The sequence below is a fragment of the Anser cygnoides genome, chromosome 3, assembly GCF_040182565.1.
Source record: "Anser cygnoides isolate HZ-2024a breed goose chromosome 3, Taihu_goose_T2T_genome, whole genome shotgun sequence".
Classification (NCBI taxonomy): Eukaryota; Metazoa; Chordata; class Aves; order Anseriformes; family Anatidae; genus Anser; species Anser cygnoides.
The window spans coordinates 91,680,133-91,706,681 of NC_089875.1; the positions used below are offsets into that span (position 1 = coordinate 91,680,133).

Sequence of the window (26,549 nt, forward strand, 5' to 3'; positions counted from 1 at the left end):
AACTTCCAAACAAGAGTACTTCCTAACTTTTATGTTGTAGGTAGTGATAAAGTTGCAAATCCAAATTAAAAGCTCTTTTACTAAAGTGCTACCACCCCACCCAAGTTTAGGAAAAATATGTACAAAGCATTAGAAAATGATTAAAAAAAAAAAAAAAAGAAAAAAAAAAAAAGAAAAAACGTAAAAGGCAAGCCACAAAACCCAGACTATCTTACTGGCACTCAGAGCAATCTTCAAAATCTCCATTCATAACTTAAGACATTCAAAATACAATTCTTTATTTTTGCAGTAATTAATTGCAGTGTTGCGTAATAGGGCTCGAGGACAGATACTTGCTGAAAAATGCAGCACAACTGGCCTCTAGTGGCCTGTGATGAAAATAACCATTTCCATCAATGTCTGCAGCATGTTTATGTATATACGTAGAAGCTACCAAAATTTGTTCCCTTTGTAAAAAGGAAAACAATTTCAGTTGCGTATATACTGATACCCAGGATGTCTGAGAGACTCAGAGCTCGCCTCTTTAGAAATTTATCATTGGAAAAGGCTTACTAAAATCACTGTATTTCATCCCTTCATTGAAGATTTAAAAAAAAAAAAAAAAAAGATATTTCAGTGCTCAGCAGTTCCACCCTACACATCTGTTCCCCAACATATCTGAGTGGAAAATAAAAATAAATTCTTGCTACATCTCTTTCCAGGGCAGTAACATAAGTCTGAAATAGTGAGTAGCATCTGCACCTCCACAAGCCTCACCAGCAGAATTGTCTGCATAGTTCCAATCAGGTTTTTGTGGCACAGGTTTATAGGGTGGCAGGTATAAGTGGAGAGGCTTGGAACTGAAATGTCATTGCTATAGATGTGTAAAGGCAGCCTGGTTCTCTGCTGGCGACTAACTGTCCCTCTGCGTGCTTACCTCTCTGGGGAAGCCACTGAGAGTAGTAAAAAGGGAATTCCATCGTCCATCTTCATACAGCTTTTAACAAAAGGCCGTTCGGTAATGCGAGATGTATGCTGAGCACATCCCATACTGCCAGTTTTAGACCCACATTCTCTTTTCCAGGTGAACCAGGCAAAGCCAGCTACGGCAGGGAAGGCCGTGACGGCGTACGAGGTCCCCCTGGGGTGGCCGGTCAGCCTGGGGTCCCTGGTCCTCCCGGCCCTCCTGGCCCTCCGGGGTACTGCGAGCCGTCGTCTTGCAGGGTGCAGGCTGGGCAGAGAGCTGGTAAGAACGTGAAAGGGCCGTGAGTGGGCAGCGCACGTGCCACCAAGTGCTAGCATTGACTTACTTCCTGCACAGACAGCTGAGAAACAGATAAGGAATGGAGGAGAAACACACGCAGAGAAACCTTGCAGCCGAGGTTTCAGTAAGGCATTTTAACACAGCGGGTGTAAATTAAAGGTGTACTTAGCAACACAAGTTGGAGCAATGGTGCTTACAAAAACACACGGGCAAGGCCTTTCAGCTCTTCTCCCTTGTGGAAAATAAAAGCACTTGTCTATTAATAGTGTTTTTTATAAATAAAGAGTTTCCATGAATACTTCTTCTCCCATCCTTAATTTCTTTGTATGATGTACAGTGAAATGACGTCTTCAGACAACAAATAAAAAAGGATTAGTTTATTTACTTTGGTTGTAGCTATTTTTTGTGTGCATGTAAAATACGATCTAGAGCCCCCCTGAGCAGGCTCCATCACTTCATACTTGGTCATTTCGATGTACGTACATGTTGCATGGGCTGTGCTAGGCCTCCCTCAGCTCTTCAGCTGTGGAAAGGCAGCACGGAAACCTGCCCCCTGCCATGCTGTAAATTTCTGGAAACGTACGATCACTGAGGGCTCATGACTAAGCCATGTGGAATAACCTCTTTGTTTTCCACTCCAATTTGTGTTGCATTCCTAATTTCAGATGAAGCCTATTCCAGCTCAACTCCTGTGTCAAATTCAAACAAAAGGCTGGCAGCCATTTTCAAGGGAATGTTAAGTCCCAGAAATGTACCAGTTTTATATTTGAGATTACATATTTTGAAGTAACATCTGTGGTTGTACAAAAAACAAATAAATGATGTCTTAACCCCCTGTATGCTTTTCTATGTGTGTTTACATTCAATACAAATAAACAGAACAGCTGGAAGGCCACCGTTAGACATCCTAAGTTGCCTTTTTTAGATAAATTCAATTTAGAGAAAAATGTGCAATGTGGATATTTTGTTTCTCTCTGTATAAATTAAACTATTTGTCTTTTTGACTTTACCTTCTCTGAAGACTGTTCTTTCTCAAAGACACAATGAAAGCACCCTATGACATTTTCTTTCATTTTGCTATTAGTCACCCACATTTTAAAATACAAACTTTGGCACACTTGCTTTAAGCATCATTTTTTTCTAGACCTTCATTGTCTGTTTCTGTTCAAAATTTATGCCATTGGAGAATGTACAGAAATAATACAAGCAACTGAGCTATGTATTTTGCCTATAACATATAAGAGAACACTTAGAAAATATTGGTATATTATTATTGTTATATTATAATATATACTCTGAAGGAAATTACTGAAGACAAAACCAAACCCTACAAACCTTCCCCCTGAACAAACGTGATGCGCTATCTGCATTTAGGAGCTGCTTCCCTGGCACCTCAGCTGGTGACAGAAAATGCCTAAGTAAGCTCATGCAGGAGAATACTGTCTGATAAAGCTGCTAACTTGCACATCTGTTACTTTTAAGAACACATTAAATGGGATTAATGTTATTAACCTTTCTATGACCCTTGCACAGCCCGGTGTTTTAAATGATACCATACTGCAAGTCGTAGCTTCAATACTGCTGTCTGTTTAGTTCCACAGAAGCAGCACTGAGTGAGATCTGGGGGAAGAAAGTAGAAATAAAGAAACATGACATCCTTTCTAGAAACTCTGGGCTAAGTCTGAGACAGGATGGTTTTCCTGCACCTCCTGTTTGGCCAAGATTTCTCATAACTGACATCTTCTACTTCAATACTACAGGAATTCATCAGAATATATAAATGCAAATAATTTCAGTCTTAAGAACCAAATCCAGAGAACTGCATACAAGGTGAGTGGCTTGCTCATACATAACGATGTTCCACAAACTTTCAGATTAGGTCACTTTTTACTGATGTCCTCAAAAGTACGTAGCATAACAAATAAAACACCAGTGTTAATGACAAATTGTTTCACCAGCAAACTTTTATTTTGATTATAAAGTGTGTAAAACTTAAAAAGAAAAAAAAACAAAAACACTGATAATGAAAGAATTGAACTGATAATTCATACAGAATGAAAATATTATTTTCCATACATAATGCATAAACATAATCAAAAGAAGAAAAACCCCAACATTTAAATATAAATGTGAAGTGCTTTAAAAAATATAGTCTGAAAATGCATAAAATTCCACAATGGAGAGAAAACATTGATATGTAAAAAACAAATCAGAATTATTACAATCAAACAATTTCAACACTGAGGGTCAATTCAATGCAGATGCTATGTAAGTGGACAGCTTGAGATTCAGACAGATTTTATCTAAATAATGGTAGAGCATATATCAAAAAAAAAAATAATCAGGAATTGAATGTTAGCAACAGCACGTTCAAGTAAATAAAGATTTGGAAAATAAAAGCATAATTATGAAGTTTAAGGCATATTAACTATGGTAATATAGAAAAAAAATAGTGCTAGTTTAGTTTAAATAAAAACAGGTAGATGGCACAAAGCAAAGAGTGTGGGAGGTTTTCCAGGCCACTGACAGCGTTGCCAATTCTAAGAGCTGCTCCTGGACTCTGGGTGAGCTCCTGAGTAAGGATTTTTCTCCTGCCTTTCTGGTTCAACATCACAAAACGCAATGAGATTTCCAAATGACAACCTCCTGGAAATCCTTTCCACCACTGGGGATCTCTGCCGCCACTCGTCACCCTCAGGGTGTAACAGCACTGTGATCGTACATGGCTTAGCTGCCCAGTTACGTGACCCAAGTGTAGGCAGGAGCCCAGAGAAAAACATTCAACATCTGTCTGCAAACTGATAACCAGTTCTTCACCATCCGACCTCATACCTCAAAGTTTTGACTGATATGTGCTTTCCCTATTAGGTTATTAGTAAGTATTAGCAATACTGCTGCCAAATACTGCACTATATTTTTATACACAAATACATATATAACATATATATGGCGTATTTATACTGTTAATATAATGTATATGTTTATTTATGTATATATACTTTAAGTTTTCTGTCACAGCCATCACTGGACTCAAGCAACCTGGTACGAACTGGTGCCAAAAAACTTTTGTGACTATTTTACACGGCCCAGCTAAAGGATGAGTGACGGCTCTAGAGCACCATTTGGGACACCTGAAGGAAGGAAGAAAGCAAGGCTGGGGAGGTTACACCAGGATTTGCTTCCATTGTGTGACCTTGTGTGACCTGAGTCTACACAGACCCAAATCCTTATCTCCAAATTTGCTCTTCTTTCAAAAAGGGAGTGTCAGCAGATGCTACTTTGAGGGTTACCTGGAAGACGGAGTGAAGGAGAAACCGAGTCCTGTTGGTTTCTCCTAGCAGATCACGGCAGCAACACTCCACATACAAACACATGCTGTGCTTTTGCAAATGTTTTTAAATTACTGAATTAACTGTGTGAGATGTATTTGCTTGACCTACTCATCGGATGCACTAGGAAGATGATGGATGGATGCCACTGTTCCCAGTATTATTATTTGGCCATGCAGTTTCTGCCTCCTTTGTACTTAAAATGCAGTCACTGCACCTTCTCTGCACCTGGATCACAGGTAAAGAAGAAAGTGCCTTTATTTTGTAGGGCGTGTTACTCCTGTCTCATTTGTTATAACCTCAGTTTTATTCCCCTCCCCTCACTCTTTTCAAAAGGACTACTCAAACTGTGGCAGCTGCAAACAACACATGTAGCAATCCTGAGGAAGCCAGTACTAAATTTGGAGAAAAAAATCACGCCAGTGGTCAAATGATCACCCATCATCCTTCATAACGCCACTGCCCTGGGAGTTCTCTTTTTTCTCCTGGAGAGTTAGTAAGAGAAGAACGAAAACACCTTACCTCACCTGAAGTTAACCACTTTCTGAATGAGAACAAATGCCTCACTTTTAGACTGGACTGTTCTCAGCATCCAATTCACAGATTATATTAACTTCCATCAGATTTATTTATCTATAGAGGCCAAGGTTTTCCAATTTTTTTCCCTCCAGCCTGTGCAACCCTGAGTTTCACCAACCCATTGTAAAGCACGAGCCTGCCCACGGTGTGCTCAGCAGCCCTGTGCCCCACCGGGCTCACCGTGGTGGCTGCCTTCCTTCGCATCCTCTTGCATCCTCCCTCATGATTTGAAACATAAGAAAGGAAAGGTTGTCACTTCTGACAGAACCACTATTCATTTTCATGTACAGGAAGTATGCGAAATGTTCCCATTTTCATCTGGAAGCCTATTTCACAGATGTAAATGGCCACATGAGTAGTGCAAAGAGCACATTTTCTATCCACTTAATACATATCCATTGAATTGAACCGTAAATGTTGCAAACCAAAAATATAATGAAGGAAAGAAGCAACCAGTATGCATGTACTGTGATTAATTCAGTGACAACTGCATATCATTCAGAAATGAAAGAAAACAATAAAATAAGGTATGTCATTGAACATCCTTCAAATATGTCAACCAGAGACAATGTATTTACACTGAAACATCAGTAAATAATTAAATGCATTTAAGAACAGCAGACTCGGAGATAAAACTGCTAATAAAATACATGTAGACTACATTCTTTTTAGCTACAACTTATTTTGGTCTAGAATCTGTAATGTTTGTTAGCAATTAATATTTGAAAACAGTATTTTCCTAAAGTATGGTGAGGTTTGAGTTGGCTTTGCCAACTTCAACAACAACCAAGGCAAGGTCACAGTTAAACTTGTTCTCCATGGTCTACACCAACCTCTATGAATGGATTTAGAAATCCATCCAGCATCATCTAGTTGTAGTGGTCATAACAGATTTCAGAGAAACTTTACATGACTCAGTAAAGCTCGAATCTAACAAACACAAGCCAAAAAAAAAAAAAAAAAAAGGCAAATGCAAAAAAACCAACAACATTGTTTTGTTTCCTGAGATACTTCTCATGTTTTAACATGCTAAGTTAGAGCAGCACTTCTACCAAACTGGTAAATTAAGAAAAGAACTCAGTGGCTGGCTTTAGACTAGTGTATCTGGAGAAACAAGTGTATAAAATGCTAATGTAGCTGGGGGGGGGGTGTAAGACTTTCATGTAAACATCACAGAAAAGTAAAACAAAAAGAGTGTACACTGACATGAAAAATAGTATTTCACCATTGTGAAAAATAAGTGCTAAAATATTTTGTGTGATTATTCATTAATTTAAAAAATATGCATATTTAACAAAGCTGTGCATATCTAACACCTCTCATAATCCACAATCAGAAACCAAAGGGAGGAGTGATGATGCACTCAATCCCATTTCCTTATCACAGTGCTCTTTTAGCATTGAAACCAAATCCAGTTTAAGACAAAAATATTGGATCTTAGAACATAACTAAGTAGGCTGCACTGCTACTTGATTGTACAACTGCGATTGTGCTGCTTTAGTTTTTACCAACCTCTGCAGACCCGCTGCTCCCCTGGAGACACCTGCCATTGCGGGGGACGTAAGCGATGCCCAGGGGCTGCGTGTTCTGCTTCTGCACGTTCTTCTATAGCGTGTCTGGATACATAACACGAACAATCTAAGCAAAATTACCTGAAAATAATTACCCAAGAAAGGCAGTATTTCCGCATATACTACCGTGTAAAAAATAAATGGATTTTAGGAAAAAAAAAATACCAGGCTCAAGAACACAACGTGAACTCCGGTGCCGTGCAGCTACACAGCACCGTGCCCTTCCTCGCGCTGTTGAGTTCAGCCCTTGCTTTCTCACTGCGCTGGGAAGGTTTCTGCGCTCCCCCGTGTGGGCAACAGGAGCTAAGCTGCAGCCTCGGAAAAGTCTCACCCTAAGCTTATTGTGTTCTTCGGGCAAGCCGAGTCGTTCTGTACATAGCTATTAGAAAAAAAAAAAAAAAAAGCCCAACACTTTCTTAGCAGGCAATAAAGAGACTTGCCATCAAGTAGAAGTGTCCGACCCGGAACAAGAACAAAGCTTGCAGAGCTTTTAAGAAAGGTTTCAAACATTTTGTCAAAGATAATTCAGCTCAAACTTCCAAATAAACGTTCCCAAATCAGAGAAATATCTTGTGCTGCTGGAAATAACAATCCTCCCTGTCTAGTTTCTTGCAATGTTTACTGCAACGCAGACAGCTTTAAACAAAGATGAAATCGATGTTGTGGATGCCCCAGCCCTGGAAGAGCTCAAGGCCAGGTGGGATGGGGCTTTGGGGAACCTGGTCTGGTGGGACTGGACTGGAACTAGCGGATCTGTGAGGTCCCTTCCAACCCAAGCCATTCTACAATGCTATGATATAACAAATCCCAAAACAGATGAACACCCCATTGACCTCCCTGGCTCCCCTTCCCAAAACCCCAGACAGCATCAGTCTGAAACTGCAAACAAATTTCAGTGGGAAACCTGAAAACCAGGCAGACGCACATTTCCAGCTGCATCCTGCTTTCAACTGTAAAAATGCGGAGCTGGAGCAACCCCGTGTGAAGGGAAGTCAAGCTGGGACTAACTCTGTGAAGAACATGACATCTTTAAAAAAGGTATCAAGAGAGCCCGTGTAACAAAATACCCGTTTTCTCATGTGAGAAAATTAAATTGGGCTTTTAGCAAAACAAACAATAATACATCAAGGGTAATTACCAAAGTAACTACCTGCAGATAAATTCAAAGTTCAAATGTTCAACTACATTTTAAAACACCTTTAGATTTGAGCTCCGAGAAAAGAAAAAGGCATCTGTAGGAAACAAAGATGAAAAAATAAATTTCTTCAAATATAAAAAGTGTTCTACTTTCTGCTCAGTTCAAGTAAATTAAAATACAGAAATTGCATCTGGCAACTAATAAGTGCTCGGTTTCAGCTAGCTAAAAGCCCCAAAATATACACATATAACCCTAAGACAGCGTGACAGTCTATGTACAGCGTTCCAGAAGGGGGCTGCTCAGAACCCTTTCAACCTTGTGATATTCCCTAAAAGACAGCACCCTTTTTGATATTATCACAGAAAATGAAGTTTAAAATTAACTTACAAAGTAAAAAAATATTTCCATTTTACATACATTGGAATTACTAGAGAAGGAAAACGAAACGTTCCTGCGGGCTGCCTGGCCAGCAGTTCATTTGAAAGAATTGAACACGGCATGCGAGGCCCTGGTCTTTGTGGGGCGAGCCGCCCGCCCCCAACACCAGCAGGGCGGACATTTGGCGAGGCACCATGGCAGCCCTCGGGAGCGCTCCCTCTCGCACCGCCGGGCCAGCTTGCAGAGAGGGGGACACCAGACCTGGAGAGGCAGGTGATGTCAGAGGGAAAACCGAGGAGTGTTTATAGGCACGGGAGGTCTGAAGCAGGAGCAGGAGATGTGGAGCTCCACACTGGCGGGAGGATTTGTCCCAAATGTGCCTTCATCACGGTGCAGTGAGGGTGCCCCGGTGGGGCCTGCAGGAACAGAGGGCCGCTGCTGCCTGCTGTGGCACTGTGAGGGGTGGGCAGGACAGGAGGCTGAGAGCTGCGGGCTGTCCATGGGCTTTGACCCAAATCTCAGTACTCACAAGACACGCACATAACACCCTGAGCCCCTGCAGCACACCCCCAGGTGCAACGTGTCGCAGCTCGCAGATTTCCGTCGGAGATCGGGCTCGTGACACGCCATTGGTTTTCTGGCATCCTCCTTCCAGCTCACCTCTCCTGTCCCAGGTGCTAAGACGCCAGCCTTCCGTCCCCGTGTTCGTTTAAACATCTCCCTTCTGCAAAGCACCTTCCTCCCTCAAAATGTGTGATTAATACACCAAGTGACACTCGGAGGTCGCTCTCAGGGTATGATTTTCTTCTCAGCAAGTGTGCCTGAAGGCTCATCCTGTTCCCCGGCTACCTAACGTGACTGTACAAGGTACAAATCTTTCTCCTCTTGGTCTGGAAGCAAGTGCTAGGAACTCTATCCAGAACAAATGCCGATATATTATTTTAGTCTCCCACCGTTATTACTGTTTTTAAGTCAAAATCAGAAGTCAGACATTAATTTTGAACAAGAGCTTCCCTGGAATCCAACACTCCCAATCCAGGAGCGCTTCCCTGCCGCATGACCAAGCGGCTGGCTCCTTCGGCACTGCTGAAGCACAGAGGCCACCAAGACCACTCGCTTGCCTACAGTGGGAGAGCATTACCACCTTCCTAACAACAGGATTCTCTTAATAGCACTTTCTATTTCTATTACACTGTAGCCAGTTCCTTAGGACTAATCTATGATTGTCCGTTTCCTAATTGTAAGGAGTGAAATTTTGGCCAACACTTCTACCTCCTTTTCAGAGTCAGCCTCTTTACAATTGGTTTTCTCCACCTTTTCTTTTGGTCACTCCTTTGAGCTCTGTAGGATTTGCGTGTTGTTCTCTTTTGTTCTTTACCAACAATGCCTGGTTCTGTAGGATTTACTCAATGCTTGCAACCTGCATGCAGTCAAGATCTGGGTATGACACCTTCCCAAGGACAGTTTCCCGATTTTTCCAAATTTCTCTTGAACTCCAGCTATTTTTTGCAGCCAGTTAAAAGGACCTGTGAATTTTGCATTCTACTGGTTTCAAGTTCTTCTGAAGCTTATTTCAGGACGTAATTATTGCAGGAGAAATAGGCAAATGTGCCATTTGTAAGATCAGGGACTTCTGAAGGTTTCTTCTTCAGATCTCACTGCTAACACGTGTGCTCTTGCTAAAGCAAGATGTCTTTTTTTTGTAAGCAGACATAATGGCAGGTTAGCTTGATTACAAGCAATGATAATACACTTACTGAGTCCACATGACCATTAGAAGGTGTCCCAGTTCTCAGTGAAGAACAACACCATGAGTCCCTACCACTCACACCTGGAACGTATATGCAACCATGACTAAACCAACGTTCAAGTTCTCAGTTGGAACAGCATTCAGTCAACAGAAAAACCCCGTTAGTGCTACACCTGGTGAATTCCCAGTAAGTCTGAATCTGAATTGGATGCGAGTAGAGAGATCATAAAAATACCTGTTTCCTTCTTTGACATCTAGGAAATTATGGAAATGGTTGGTAGCACCCGTGGTGCATGACGCAGACCTGGTTCAGGAGGTGTGCCAGAGCCTCCTCAGGGGACGGTAACATTTAGTCTGAACAGAGTTCCCAGCACTCCAGCTAAGATCCTACATTCACCACCAATGGGTACACTTTAAAACTTCAGAACAGCATTTTCTTCGTTTAAACTTCACCACCAGTAAGAAACATCAAGCCAGCTTACATACTGAGGCATATGTACTGCCTTAAGTTATAATAAAATATTTTTGTTTGAAGAAAGAAGCTTATGAAAATTATTTGGGCCTATTTTCTCCTCTAAGCAAAATAAATATGAGAAACATAACACATGGAATGCACTCTGGAAAATAAATGTCATCATTTCGCAATTATGACACTGCAAATAGAATAGGAAAAGGCTCAATTCCGCGCCTTACAAATTATCTACAGACCATGCAGTGTCAAGGGAACAAAAAAATGCACCAAGTATTTCAAAGATTAAATTAACTCATTGAGAGGAGTGAAAAGTGATTGTGAACCCAAGTGTCTATGGGAGAGGGTTTTTATTTCCCACTGGCGCGTGACCGAGTCTGTGCTACGTGGTAATAGCAATCTGCTGGATTGCATCTTCCATTAGGTCCAGGTGGCCCCTGCGGTCCGGGTGACCCTGGAGTTCCTGGTGACCCTGGCAGACCAGCAGCTGGTGAAATAAAGTTAGAATTAGCACAGTCCTTGCCAGAGCACAGGCAGTGTCCTGCCTTACATCTCTGAAAGTTAGCTTCATGCCAGCTAATCTGCCAGAAGGCTGGCATATCTGACCTCACGCTATGGCAAAAATCAGGAGGAAATTCACTGATGTAAAATGTGGGAGAACCAGGAGAAAGGCATGTTAGTTCGTAAATAATGATAGTGTAAAATAAATCTGGAGACTTGTACCTGCAGGGCCAGGTGGTCCAGGATTACCAGGCAGTCCAATTCCAGGCTCACCTCTTTCCCCTTTCTGTCCTCTATAACCTACACAGAATAGAGATATGAAAATAAGAGTGTCCTCTTATTATAAACAGCAATCTTCTACAGACCTTGTTGACAAGAAATCATCATGACAAATGTAATTTTGAAAACTCATGTTCACTTTTTTTTTTTTTTTTAACCTGTGACTATCATTGTTTTCTGGGACAGCTGTTGCATTTCTATGTTCCTTCTGGAAAATATGAGGATTTCTGACAGTTGCACCCTCTGCCAGAGGACCCTTACTATATTTACTAGCCTGACCTTTCCTGAATTTTTAAAGTTATCTTCCTAAAGTTCCTGTAAAAATGAACTGAACGTGTATGCTGCTCCAGCTCCACCTGTTTGATGAAATGATACAAAGCACCAACCAAAGGGCCATCTGGAATCCAACCCCATCTTTAACTGACCATACTCACAGGAGCATAACTGCAACCAGCCAGCCCCTCTGTGACAGCCCCCACACTGGGTGAGACTTTGCCCTCCTTACTCTATATAAACCCCAATGTCTGCACTTTTTAGCTGTAAACTTGGGCTGAAAGCTGTATGCTTTGATATTCTCTGATGTGTAAGAGATCAACTCCCTCTCCAGTGTTACGCACCTGCCCTCACTTAGAAGTTGTCTTTCGAGCTTGTGCAGATTAGGGGTGCTAGCACAGAAAGCCTTCTTTAACACAAGTACCTATATATTGTTAACAAGGTGATTGCTAATCATACTTAGAATATTTCTGTCCCTTTTATTCGCAGGACAAAGCTTTGTATTTATCTAAATAGCTTCCATCTTCTCACATGGCACAACTCCTATCTAACATTTTTTTTCCCCTTAAACTGTTCATAAAAATTTTTATTAGTTGCAAACACTGGCTGCTTTAGAGTGGAGGATTCATGGGTACCAGTATAACATTTTGCCTCATATTTCAAGTAAGAAGTCCATCTAAAAGTGCAGCTTTTCTGTTTAAACTATGTAATTTATGTAGGACAGGCGATGATAGCATTTTTAAAGGAACGAGTGCGACACCTTCCACAACCCCTTACTTTAAAAAGGATTATAACAAAACCCTCTTCCCTCCCCTCCCCAAGACCCCAGATGTTGGCATGTAAGGTGACATATGTTGAAGATTAATTTGCCAACTTCTGGTCAATCCTGGTATATTTGCTCTGCTTCCAAGACCAGCCCATTTCCCGTGTCATGTATGTCACACAAGAAACTTCCTCTTGTGAAGAGCTGTAGCTTAATTTAAATTAAAAGAGAAGAGGCGTAGCTGACCAGTCAGCATAGTGGCAGCAATCCACCTGATGTCTCATGAAGAGTAATGGGCACTGGCAGACGGAAGGCAAAGGTGGTCCTGTCAGTGCACTGCGGTCTATGGCAACACTGGTACTTTACGAGACAATCCAGAAGGAAACTACTGAAAGTGCTGTGGGTACCAATTCAGGGTTGTTACAACAGACACAATGCAAGAGGAATGGTACACCAGTACTCAAACTTTTTTAAACACAGGCTTACTATACACTTCTGTAGAAGGGCTATTACCTGTTGCATTCTGGATTTCAAAACAGAGCATGAAGGATCTTGTATCAATTATCTCTTAGCTCCCCACAAAGGCAAAAACATTAGAAAACGCATGCAGAGTGACATGCACAACATAACAGAAGGAAACAAGCTGATTAAAATCTCACAGAAAAACAAACTGATCATGCATCCTGGTAACCGAGTTGTGTTAAAGAGAAGTGTGTAAGGCATATATGCACATAAGCTATAAAGGCTTGGAAAAGGGATAGTGTTTGTATTCAGTTGTGAACCTTGATTTTCTCTTCAGTGACCGTAGTAGTGCTTATAACTATATCAAGTTGGTTGGCTCTGAAAACCTTGTGTAATACATAATAATTGCTACTGTTTAAGAAGGTCAATCACACAACCACAGGATCTATTACACTTCCTATTTATTACATGTCTCTAAGCTTTTTAATTTACAATAGATAATTACAATACATTTCTCACTACAAACCCAGTTAAGTTGTAATCTTACAAAGTAGTGCTGCCACTAATCATTGTTTTTGGGAAAAAGAGAGAAATCACATTTACGATGTATCACATTTACAAAGTCCATGATAACCATTACTGTAGATATATGACACAACACAGTTGAAAAGGGACTGAGATAAACTGAAAGGCTCTGTAAACATCAATGGAATTCACGACAATAAGGAAGAAACCACAATAGTACAAACAGCAGCCTGCCTATGCAAATGTATGAACGAGGGTAGTGTAAACAATTAACTGGTTGTATTTGAATACATATACAAAGGTGTAGGTTGCACGTAGTGGCAGATGTTCTGTTGACACTGAAACTTAGTACAAAAATTCCCAGGTATCTTTTCTAAAAATAAAGCTTTATTTCGCAAAATATAAGCATATTCATAAACAGGCCTATATGTAAACAGTCTAAACAATGCAATATGTAATTTTGGCAGTAAAATATTGGATTTTAAATGAGGTATATTTGCTCAGAAGTAGGTCCATGATTAGTAGGTCCTCTTCTAGAGGTTAATAATACCTTCTCTCTGAGCTTAAAGCGACAAACTCATACTTAGTCAAAGGAAAATATTACCATACACTTAAGTGAGATTTTGATTTATTGTTTTTAACATAAAGGCACATATAAGATGTCTATTTTTACTGGTAGAATTACAATGCCAGTAAGAGGTACCTGCTTAATTCAAAAGGTTTCAGCAAAGCCTTTGCTTGGGTTCCAGAAGTTTTGGTGTAATTCCTGCAACCCAAAAGTTGTTGTATGTAAACACGTACCCAACATGGGCAGTATGGTAAACACGTGGTAGTAGTGTGTAGCAAGGATGTATTTAAACAGATAAGCATTCTTCTTCTGTTCATTGACTGACTGGTCATAGCTAAAATAAAGCTTTTGGTTCAGTGCTCTCTGTTAGAACTACAAATATCATACACAGAAGCATCACTGTTGCAACACCCTCAGCTCTACTTGGAAATGATGCAAGTTTGTGTCTACGTGTTATGGAGGTAAAAAGGCGTCTCATTTAAACAGCTCCAAAAGGTGTTCTGCCTACATTGCTGAGACCTTCTTCTGTCCATATGGATAATGCAATAGCTGAAACCAGCATGCCAGTATCTAGAGAAATCTGAGGTTCTTTAATACGAATGTGAAGCAAACACATTAACACGACAAGGAACAATGATTCTGAAGTACCCACAGTATTTTACTGTGCAAATGATCTGCATATCACTGCATTCTTACAAGCAAAAAACTGCAAAGCAACCTCGCGGCTGAGAGGTAGTAACTGAGTTTCAGATCAAAGTAAAACAGGTTAACTTCGCCCTACACAGCAAAAAACAGTTTACAGGAGGTAACAGTTTAAAGCAGTACAGCTATTTCAGAAGAGAGACTGTGTCTGGACAACATCCACTACAATGGGCTCATGATATCAACCAAGGTTCCTAGATGCCCCTACCATGCAAATTATTATATTAAAAGCCATAAATTTTACTGCAGGAATCAACAATAAAGACAAGGAATTTTCACTATTCATCAGATGGTATTTTTGTTTCCTGATTCCTTGAGGCTACCATGAGCTATGAGGACTCTTACGTTTCATTATTTTGATAAAAATAGTGAGGCTTAACTAGCATGAACACTTACTTCCATATGAGAAAAATCATCATATTAATGTAAAGGATAATATGCATCTCTGGATTACCAAATTCTCCTAAGGGAATTTTGTCTGATGGACCAAAAGTCACATTCTATTATAGCTTAAAAAATCCAATTAAATCAACAGAGTCAGCTGAACTATTTCCTGTAACACCTGGCAGTCTGACTGCCTCCAGATGGATGGCATTGTTGTAACTTGTCAGTAAAATCTTGAAACAAACATTCCTTCTCTACAAGACTCTAGCATCCTTTATAAAACTGGTAACACTGCCTCACAGTATCAGCTTACTGATGCATATGCCATACGTTATTTTTTTAAGAAGTATATATAGATATTCCAATCACTACTGTACAACCTGTTTAAATACCAATTGCATATTTCATCATTTATTTTGCAACTCTTTGGTATTTTTTTTTGCATGCTACATTTTTACTGAGACCATCAGATAAAATTAAAATCCTTTGTACCCGAAACACTGGGAAGTACCAGAGGGTCACTGTGAAAGACCTGGCTCAAGGCCAGCAGATAACAATTCTGGACTTCTTTAGAAATGGATGACTATTCCCAACAGCCTAGCAACTCTTTATATACGCTTTTTGAAGACCATGCCCACACTTCCTAGACGTAGTATCTGTGTTTTCTGCTTCTGAGTCTAACCTCTGCCCATAAGTTTACTGGGCAGGAGGCTTCCTCCTCCTGGTGGCATCAGAATAGACTGACTCCTAAGGAAGTGGCACCCCACTGGAGGGACTCTGTTAAGCTGCAGGCTAAGCACCTCCTCGAATACACAGCAACGCCTGCTCCCTCCCACTGGCCAGAGCTCTGCTCAGCATGCAGCATCACAAACTGCTCTGGAGGTGTTTGTCCTATTAATTATTCTTCAAAACTATCTACTTTTTTTTCACTGACATTTTGTGGACAAGTGACTAACTTTCACTCTGCTAGCACAGATATGCATTACCGTGTACAGCAAAACCCTATTAAAAACCTGTAGTTGCCAATCTGGGCTACAACCGAGTGAGAACCAAAATAATGAATAACTGGCAGTCAATACCAAATACCCCCAATGCGTATTATCTGTCTGGCCTCCCAGATGGGTAGGTGAACATAACATGCTTCCTCACTGACTTGGACATACGTGCACACAGCATGCTACCTTGATGGTCTCAGACATACATGCACATAACATGCTTCTCCAAGAAGTCTTGTCTGCTCTGTCCTTTATGGTTGAAAATAAACTGAAATATGCAAGGATACTTTCCAGTCTGCTCAGAGATTTGAATTTCTTTTTAGCTGTTGGCACAAAACAACAAGACACACAGGCACAACTGGGAAAGGCATGAAATGTACTTGTAAGTGTGCTTCTCTCATGGTAATCTCTCTCACTCGTAGTAAGGAGGCAAGACAAATTTTTGGTTTTCTTGCCTCTGAAGTATGATTTTTCTATATCTTTTGATATATCAAAAGAGAAAAAAGTAAATGCTTTTTATGATTATTAAAAAAGTATTGAAAGAGAAGTAAATGCTTCTCACTTAGCTTAATGCTTATGAAAAAAGATTATTGAGCATACTGATAAAATGGAATTTTGTGTACATGGGGCACTACTTTTACTTAAGCGTAAGGCATGAAAAAGCAGCTTTATTATTTTTTTCAAGCACAGCTATCACCTTTACTTTTGATGCTCACTAGCTGGAAATGAAGCCTAGTATAACGATCTACTTCCCAGAAGCATCTGAGACTATCCACCACATACATACTCATTGAACAATCTGCCACTGACATTAAAGGTGACTGTTTACAGTGATCTGAATATTCAGATAATGATGAAGTCAGTGCTGTAAGATTCTAAGGCTTTATTGTTTTCCTTGATCCTTTATTCTTGTTCTTCTCATTCTGAGCTCATCTCATTTTTCAAGCTTCTGTCAGGGGTTTGCGCTTATCAGTGTTAGTAAGTCTTTATTCTTCTGATAGCTTTACGATCCACACATCTTCAGTTTTGCTTTCATGTTCTTCATTCCAGTCTGACTTGCTCTGACTCCAGAGCAGACCAAACTAACAAAAGATAATAATAAAGAACTACCTACAGATAAACTGCAAATTACATATTGCCCACAAAACATTATTAATCGATAAATTCTTTTTTTTTTTTTTTTTTTATTCTGTTCTCCTCTTCCTTTTAATCTTGGACAGGCTGGGTCTCAAGTATTACACAGCTATGATGATCTTGAATTTCTTGAAGCTAATTTTGCAGTGAAGGACAGTTCACTGGAATGAGAGTCCTATACTGTCTGAACGCATTGAAATGTACAAAGTACCATTATGGGTAGAGTGAAAACTTGATTACTCCGAAATTGATTTGTGTAAATAGATTACTTCACAGTAAGAAGGATGCATGCTGTAACATTTCAGTTTTCACTGCTCCTTAAAGAACAGTATTTGCCTTCAATTTTTCCTCCCCTGTGTTGTCCCAGGATCGGAGCTGAAAGCACTCACATTTGGAATTCAAGTTTTTTTTTTTCTTAAAAAAAACATTGTCTCTCAATATGGAATAGGATGCAAATAGTTACAATAGAGTGCTGGCTTATTTTTTCATCTGTGTTCAAGTATTTTGGACAAGAAATAACTGGTACAGCACTCCAGATATCTGTCAGTTTTAGATATCTGTCAGTAATTAATTTTATCATTTATTAGACTCAAATGCACTCATTAGGAGTTTCAAATCAGTAAAATCCACACATTTACTATGGGTTAATATTTAGATCTAGTCTGGAAAAACATAAGTACAGTTTTAAAAGTTAATCATTAGGAAGCTAGGTAGGTAATCCTGGTTTATTTAATAACCATTAGCAAGTGTATAAGGATTTTAAGATACAATTCATGGAACCATTTTTTGGAATTCCTACCTTGAAGCCCACGTTCTCCAGGTGGCCCTGGTAAACCATCCTTTCCTGGGGGCCCTGGCAATCCATCTTTTCCTGGGGGTCCTGGTTTTCCATGAGCTTGGGAGGCAAGCATTGCAGCAGGCAGCTTCAACTGGGATACAAACTGAGCCATCCTTTCTTCATTAACAAAGGACACAAGAAAAAATGCTAAGAAATCTATTCACAAAATACATGAAAATAAATAAGCCCCAAAGCTCCAGCCAAAGTAATTTTCAACAAGTAAGGTGTTTAATCCTTCTAAATTTTCAACAGTATTAAATGCTCCTATAAGTACTGAGGTCTTCAGTTCCAACTGACCTCATGTCTGAGTCTTTACCCGTTGCAATAATCCGAATGCAATAATCTGAATGAATTTGTACTAAATTCATGTACTGTCTTTTACAGATGTAGTCCAATATTTTAAATGACTTCTGACTCCTGCTGGTGAAGTACTTGAAATACATGAACACAGAATAATTAGTATTTTACACATCTACAAAGGGTACCTTTTATAACTCATATTAAGTTGCAAAGTAGAGCTCAAATACTGTGAACACTTCTTGGGATGTGCTGAAATTCTAGAAATAGTTGTAAAAAAACAAATGCTCAGCAAACATTATTGACTGCAGAGATTTCAGCATGAATGGTTGAAGCTCTTGGAATAAAGTGCACTTGCTAATATTTCAGCATTCTTTATAGGCAGACAAAATAGTTGCTAACCTTGTATCTGTCTCAGTTACACTGGATTAAAAAAAATAACTAAGTACTCCACACTTGATCTAGCATTTACTCTGCTGGAGTTTTCAGATTTTAAAAAAAGAATTTGAGTAGAGTGGGCATCAAACAGAAAATAAGCAGAATGACAGAAAACAGGCAAAGTGGAATAAAGCCAAAACCAGAAGATTTGCGGGTACACAACTGAGGTGTAGAAAATGGAATAGTTACAAAGACAAAAGGCAGGACACCTTTTAACACTTTCTTTTTATGAACAGACTAAACATCTATTAGCGTTCCATTTGAATGGGAAAAGGAGGTAACTTCAGCCAACTATCTGCTCTTCAAATACACAACAGGCTGAACTTTTAAGGGGTGGCAATCTGGGTAAGTGAAAATACACAGTGATACCCTTGTTATAAAGTGGAAAACTCCCTGAATAGTTTGATAAGTCTCAAACTTTATATGGTGTCTTTTACCCCTAGAAGATGAAGAGGTTTGTATCCACAGATACTGATGATGAAATAGCTAAGCATATTGCAGACATAAGGCATTGCAATGGAAGAGAAGTTACTGTCAGGATGTATTCTAGCAGCCCCTTGTTTCAGACATTTATCTGAGTTGCAGCTTTTCAGCTCTGACTAGAAAAATGCCGGGGAAGAAAAATATTTCCTTCTCAGCGTAAGGACACAACTAAGAAAGCTTATACAGTACAAAGTCCTTGGCTGGATCTGGTACTTGCTTAAAACTGTGCCAGAAGTTGATGGTCTGCAAGGGGGCTTTGGATCTCCCCATAGATGTTTGCTGAAAATGCACAGCAGTTTAGACCTGCGTGACAGAAAGCTGTTAAGTCTTTATCTAAATAGTCACTATGTGGCCATACAATTCTATATTTCTACTGGGTCCATTTCACTAATTTTTCAGTGTCTTAATGGTACATTGCAGACACATATATGAGTCAGTATGTATCTAAAATTATACACACATATGTTTGCTATTACGATTTGGAGCAAGCTATCTTTTAATGCTGATCTTTTACATAAGGAAGCACTCTGGCTAACATATTTTGACTTATAACAGTTTGAACATAATTATACGAAGTCAACAAACAGCAGCTAAGCATAGCTATAGCAACAAGGCAGCTACTATGTGAGTTAGATGACGTAAAGAAATGTATAAATAGGCTGTAGGAAAATAAAACCTTTTAGAATAGAATTTAAGACTTACATTTAGTTGTAAAATACTTATTTGTCTTACCTTCAAAAATTTTAAGAACTTCTTGTTTGATATATTTTTTTATTTCTTCAAGTGAAACTGTATCAGCCTGATGAGGAAACAAAAAGGTGATATATATATCAGAAGAAACATACAGAGGGCACTTCACAATGCTACAAAATAAAAACATGCTGAAATTAACACTAAGAGAAAAAAGGTTTCACCAAAAATTAAATATTCTAAAATCTGTGTTACTCACTTAGCTACAAAGTTTGCAAATAAATTATAATACTATAAAGGCCACTAACACCATAGAGTAGAAGAGGTACCCTCAACCGTTAGGATGATCAGCACTTAAGTGTTTTTAAATTAGTTTGCATAGGACTGTAAGGAAGTCCATTAACACTGTCTTATTTTAGTGCCTTTTGTATAACATTTGGCAACTTGACACCCCCTTTAGAGACTCACTACTTCCACAGCCAATGAAATAGAACTGTATCACAGGACCAATAATTTCAATGCAAAAGGTTGTTAGAGCATTATCCTGTCTGATTCAGAGCCTCTTATTAATTAAAAAGAACCCACAACATGTATGTGTGTGTACATGGAGACAAACTAAAGTACATACTACTGACAGGAAGCATTTCATTGTCTTTTTAAATGCTAATTTCTCCTTTATTGAGAATCATATTTGTTTGCCTGCTTTTCTCTCTCATTTGCAAATACTTCAGCTTTTAGATTTATGAAAAATTTGAAAATTAGCTGTATTAAGTAGCCACGTCGATTTGTCAGGAGCTAGATAAATAAATTAAGTTTATGCATAGCATATATTTAAAAAAAATTAAAAAGAACTGCTTCATCATCTGGGTCTATTTTTTCCACATCTGTTAATAGAATACTGAAATAATCTCAGAGATATCTTGATTTTTATGATACTGTGGTATTGCTTGGTTGAACTCCTACTGCTCAGCACACACTCAGCAGACACCTTCATCTCTTCTGTCTTCAAAAGCAACTAACAAAACCTTTTAATTTTCTTACCAGTAAACCCGGGGGGCCTGGTGAACCTGGGGGACCTTGATGACCTGGTGATCCTGGATGGCCTCTGTCTCCTGGCGGCCCAGTAGGACCCATGGCCCCCTTTTCTCCTGATGGGCCAGGTTTCCCTCTTTCACCTTGTGGACCTTTGTCTCCTGGAATACCCTGATCTCCCTGTGTGAAATAAAAGCATAAAAAAAAACCCTGCACATAGCAGAACTGACTAGGAAAAGTCACCAAGAATGCTAGAGAAATTTCTTCCTTGTTCAGAAATTGATTTTTATGAGACCAATAAGTTATGCAGGGAAGCTGATTTACACCCTAATCCTTGCCTCTGAAAACACAGCAAGTAATGTTTTGTTTTCTTACACTTTTAAAGCTGAAGTCAATGACAAAATGTAGCTCGACCCTGCAATCCACTTTTTAAGTACAGAATTTGGGTGTGGAAAATTTATAGACCTGATCCATAAAAGGATCTAGAGATGTCAAATACAGCAGAGGCTGAATTTAGGTGCTCAACTTCTCCCAGCGTTAAGGTATCGTTTCTTTTTCCCTGTAAATTTCCATAGATGCCTAATATTTTATTTTTGCATCTAGTCAAACCTTCAGTTAATCAAAGAAACAACAGATACACATATCCACTTAAAATGACTAACTTCCCTGCAAATGAAATAAATTAAAGGTTTATGTTCTGGCCAGTTTTCATCGCGGGCTGAGATGGCATTTAAATTTGTTTTATTTGCAAGGAATTAAATCTTTTAGAATGACTTAATGTGTTGTCTATTAGTTCGTGGAGCTATAGCTGTGGAGCAGAGCGCAGCAAGTCATGCATTCAGATTGTTAACAAACAGCTGACGGTTCTTATGGGTCACTGGCTGCCCTTGCTGCATCACTTAAGCTAATGTTAAGTTCTACCAAAAGGAGGAAAGAGCACTAGGAACTGCCTACGTCCTTACCAGATAAATCGACAATACACATTTATGAGGAGTAAATGAATGGAATTAATTGCATTTTTAATGCACAGAAAGTACTGATAAACTGTATTCAGATCTGAAACATCATTAACTGATAAAGCAATAAAAGTGTAGTTATATTCACAAGGTGTATTTACATGACATGTTAAGAATGAAAAATTCAGAGAGAAAAGTAAGGATGAAATTAGGAGGTTGTATACCACTTTCATCACCATCTGCACTCCAAATCTGTATTATTTCCAGTGAGTTAGAGCTTACTAAAGGCAATAGCTAAGCCTTGCTACAAAGACTGTCACTCGAGTTGCTTTATTGCATTAACTGAAATTGTAACACGTTCCCAACTGGAGTTTAAATTACCCTCAGTAAGAGCACACAGGCTCTGAACTCTGGAAAGCCAATCACAAGGAAAAACAGCAAAAAACACAACAACGACAACAACAAAACAACTATCCAAATCCAAGACTTCCTCAAATCCTATCCTACATATATAACTGTAACCTGTCAAAACTGCTAATATAGTCAGGGAAGTCAGCGTGACATAAAAACAATCTCAATGTTAATTTAATTTATTGTATTTCTATTAAAAGATTTATTCTGCCAATATTGCAGGTGCCTGATTTCCAGTTTTAGTTTCTGGCATTAATATTTTAGGCAAAAATATGCAGCATATGAATGATTTCCTATAAACATAGAGCTAATTTAGCTATTCAGTCAAAAAAAAAAAAGACATGATGCAATACACAAAAGATACCTGTGATCTTTGTCTCAGACTATCAGATTTTCAAGAGCAGACAGGAGCAGGAGAGGGAGCATACGTGCATTGGGAAAATTGGAAGAGGAATGTTCTGACGGAAAACACAAACCTTTTCAGGTTTCTATAAATTTTAAGACTTCTAGCAAAAAGTGTTTTGTTCTGCATACATGTATTGTATCAGGACATGCATTGCAGCACCTTGAGAAATTCAAGGTACAAGAAGGTCTCTGACTGATACGCAGATCTTCTGTAGTCTGCAGGAAATAGGCTCTTTTCCTGGCCTTAAAAAGTTTTTGCATCCAAAGCCCTATCTCCTTCACTCATAGCAACCTGAAACATTACAAAACTGAACAACTCCTGTTCTATAAAATGTTATTGCAAACCTTAGAAGAGGCATAGCCTTTATTATAATTTTTAGCTTAGTTTCTTTTTTAGAGATTGCAGTCTAGTTTATGTGGCACCTGAGAACACTCCATTCTGTCTGATAGTGCTTTTAAAGGAGATGACTCATGTATACGTGAGTGAAAAACTATATGAAGACTACTAGCTTAGAGGAAGACTTAATTAAAAATATATTTAATGCATAAATACACATATATCATTTCACAGGCTTAGAACTCAGCAGAGCAGGTATGGATAGCTGTACTACCACTGCATAGTCCATCTGCATTCTGGTTGGTTACAAACGCTTGTCAAAATCTGTCAAGCTCTCTCAAAGATGCAGCTGTAGGTGGGGTCAGTATGTTTCAAGGTCATGCACTTAAAGTTCCAGCCTCTTTCTCTCTTGTATGTGTATAGTACTATTTGTAGTGCACTCAAATAGGTAACATTGATAAGGTTAAGGCTGAGCAATGTAACATAATACACAGTAGGTGGTACAATAAAAAGGTCCTCACATTTTATTTATGTTCTTAAAGGCAGGAATAGACATTATGAAATGTTAATTTCTATGAGGGACAGTTATGGTAATAATGGTTAAAACCTGTTTTCTCCTTAGTGTCATAAAGCAGTATTTCCATTTCCAGATTAGACAAAGAGGTGCTTTTTGGGTCATCAGATAAACATGGTATCAACTGTATTGGGACATCAGGGCTTTAGCCTCTTCTGTTACAACAGAAGCAGGGTATGCCCTAGAATTTTCTTTGTTCTAACAAAATAATGATTACCCCCCGCCTCCTGTAATGATTCCTGTCCAACATGATCATGTTACTATGAACAGAACTGTCTAAACATTTTGGCAAGAAGTAAAGTAATGCATTGGCACTCTGGCTGCCTAGCATTACAAGCTTGTTTTATGTAAAATGTGCCTATATATTTGTGACATGCAAAGAATCCTGGGAGAAAGATGAGGAAAGCTTTATTACTTTCAAAGTTTGACTGCATCACAATGGGATTATCTACTTTTTAGTTTTCATCCAATTGAACCATTTACACTACCCAGACCAACTGTGTTAGAAGGTCAATAAATGTGCTTTTCTCTAGATGCAGAAGCCAATTCAATTCTAGTTACTTAAAGTGGTCTCTGGGACTCTCAGAATCTAAAAGACTGCTTGGAGTTCACAGAAAATTCACTTGGTTTTGACTGTAAAATACATGTCAATGAGGTGTTCGGCTACTCAGTTAAAAGGAAAGAAGTTATTAAGACAAGTGACTTACACGTTCTCCTTTGGGCCCTCGGTCTCCTGGTCTCCCCACAGCACCCTGAAAAATTGTTTTTTGAAAAAAGCTAAATATATTGCTTAAAGGCTTTGTTGTATGTTTCTTAGCAGAAGTGAAAGCGAATACTAGGATTAGCAGCTATGCTATTTGTGAATAATTAAATATACTAGTATGCAAAAGCATGTTTTCCTACCGGAGGACCTGGCAATCCATCTTTTCCATTGATTCCCTATAAAAAAAAATAACTTTTATTATTACAATTATGTTCACGCTTTTTGAAAACAAGGGATTAAGCTCATTTTTTAGAGATGGTATTAATACATATAAAGCTCTGGAGTCAGAAGTTTGTGTTGTTACAGTATTAAAATACCCACAAATAACCTTGGGGCATGTACAACAAAAAAGCTTGGGGCCATATTGAACTGCAAGCAGATTAAATCTGAACTAAGATAGAAGCGCAAGAAATATCTTCAGTGACAAGGTATGCATCAATTTTAATGAGCTCACAACTTTAAATGACAAGTTACATGGAAATTCTGCAAATATGTAGAACATTGAGCTGTGAACTCCATATGAACTTTTCAAATCATAGCTAATCATTTTACCAACACAAAATAGATTCTTATATTTCTTATTTTAGATATTAGCCTAAATGTTTTATGAGCCCTCTGCTGTTACATAGATTAGGTCTTAATAATAAGTGGCCAGATCCATTCTTTGATTCTGAGGATTTGTGACATGCCACACACGCAACCTACTGGGCTAAACATTTTTCCTGCCCAAAAGAGGGTGGTCTTAATCACCCTATCTACTGGGAGCAGTTCCAGCCTCACATTATCCCCCAAACTGGAACGTGGCATTGTCTCACAATGTGCTAGTTGGTACGGACCAAATTAATGTCACATAGTAAGTGAACCCTTGCACAACACCAGATAACCATGAGATAAAGGATCTGGCACTGTTTAATTTACTGGAATATAGATGGCTAGAATCTGTACATGCAGAAAACTCAGTGCTATTTTGCACAGTGAGAAAGAAGACTTGTATGAGCAAAGACATCAGGAATATTTCCTTCCCTTTCATACTGCAAAGCACGGTTTTGCATGTATTAAGCATTTCCTCAGAAACTGTCACAAATAGCAGGATTACACTGAGGGAGACAGAGATAAACCGGCCTCTATGGAAACGCACAATAATTTGTCTCGGCATATCAGAGCACCAACAGGCTCTTTAGCTCCACCCCAGCAGGGCTACGGGTGCCTGTGCTCAAGGGCAGCTCAGATCTGGTGCAGCCCTGTAATCTGGGATCAGACTGCTGTGAACGAGCTGGGGGAACAAGACCGGCGAGGTGCCTCCTTTGAGGCCTCCCCTGCTTCTCTCAGAAGGCACTCAAGCACCTTGTGCGGGTAAGTCAGTGCTTGGCCTTGTGCCTTACACACCCCGACTGTGCCTTGTTGACTTGACTTTCGGGATTGACCAAGGACCTGCCCTGTCATCATGGGCTTCTCTGGCTGCCACTGGGCTGTTGGCTGACCTGAGTCTGTTTTAGTTTGGTCACTGTGAGCCTGCACCCCGTGCTGGTGAGGCCACAGCCCCATCTTGCTCCTGCCCTGAGCTCGCTCTCTTTCCCATGCAAAGCAGCCCACTCTTGCGTCTCCCTGACAGAAACCATGGAGGTAGGCACTAGGGCTTTAAAGTTTTATTAGTGTTACGGATTTTCAAGCTATTCCTTAAATTGGACCAATTTGCTGCAGAAATTGTCTCTTTCAAGACAGGAGCATAATGTAGAGGCATGCTAATAAACCTAAATGGTCTACTTCTCATGCTTGTCACTGAAACATCAAGCTTAGGGAGAGACAATTAGTTCTGAGCTATCCTAGCTGAACTACTTCTGGAATATAAACCAGGTTGTTTTAAACTAGCCCAGACAGTGCTACAGTACACTGCTGACTACAGTACTGTCACATTTTAAATAAAGAGGTCAGATCAGACGTATCCTAGAAGCCTAGTAAATGCTTCAGCCGCAGTGTTGCATTACCTGTATACAGAAGGACAGGAAGTTTATACAGAGAGTCATGAAGCAAACTGTTCTCTATCTAAACTGAACCCAGGAATGCATTTTGTTACCCCATCCTTTATAGACCGTGTTGAGTGTCTGGGTTAATATTCTCATTCTGAAAATCCACTAGAGGAGCCTTGAAATTAAACGGATCCAAAGGACCTTCTAAAAGGATCTCATCTACCTTTGACGTATCTCAGTAACATCAACTATAAAAATATCACACCAGGCTCCATATAAAAGGAATTATTGACTAGACGGTTAAAACTGAGCACT

At 39.3% G+C, this 26,549-nt stretch overlaps 2 protein-coding genes across 15 annotated transcripts in view; one reads left to right on the top strand and one right to left on the bottom strand.

Moving 5' to 3' along the window:
- The window catches only part of COL9A1 (collagen type IX alpha 1 chain), a 67,265-nt gene extending 65,185 nt beyond the window's left edge, over positions 1-2,080 (top strand). For both annotated transcript variants that reach the window (XM_066994732.1, XM_066994733.1), the window contains one exon: positions 1,064-2,080. In XM_066994732.1, coding sequence (XP_066850833.1) covers positions 1,064-1,248 — 185 coding nt within the window. In that variant the 3' untranslated portion in view covers positions 1,249-2,080. The remainder of the gene's footprint in view (positions 1-1,063) is intronic.
- A 1,116-nt stretch (positions 2,081-3,196) lies between these two features.
- Positions 3,197-26,549, bottom strand: part of COL19A1 (collagen type XIX alpha 1 chain) — a 202,718-nt gene continuing 179,365 nt past the window's right edge. For 12 of the 13 annotated variants that reach the window (XM_066994731.1, XM_048077444.2, XM_048077446.2 and 9 more), the window contains 7 exons: positions 24,408-24,443; positions 24,212-24,256; positions 20,831-21,001; positions 19,832-19,898; positions 17,843-17,998; positions 11,181-11,258; positions 3,197-10,944 (listed from right to left, as the gene is read on the bottom strand). In XM_066994731.1, the coding sequence (XP_066850832.1) occupies positions 10,808-10,944; positions 11,181-11,258; positions 17,843-17,998; positions 19,832-19,898; positions 20,831-21,001; positions 24,212-24,256; positions 24,408-24,443 (690 nt within the window). In that variant the 3' untranslated portion in view covers positions 3,197-10,807. Of the gene's footprint in view, positions 10,945-11,180; positions 11,259-13,179; positions 16,992-17,842; positions 17,999-19,831; positions 19,899-20,830; positions 21,002-24,211; positions 24,257-24,407; positions 24,444-26,549 lie in introns of those variants that run through there. The other variant, XM_013172200.3, reaches the window with a different exon arrangement.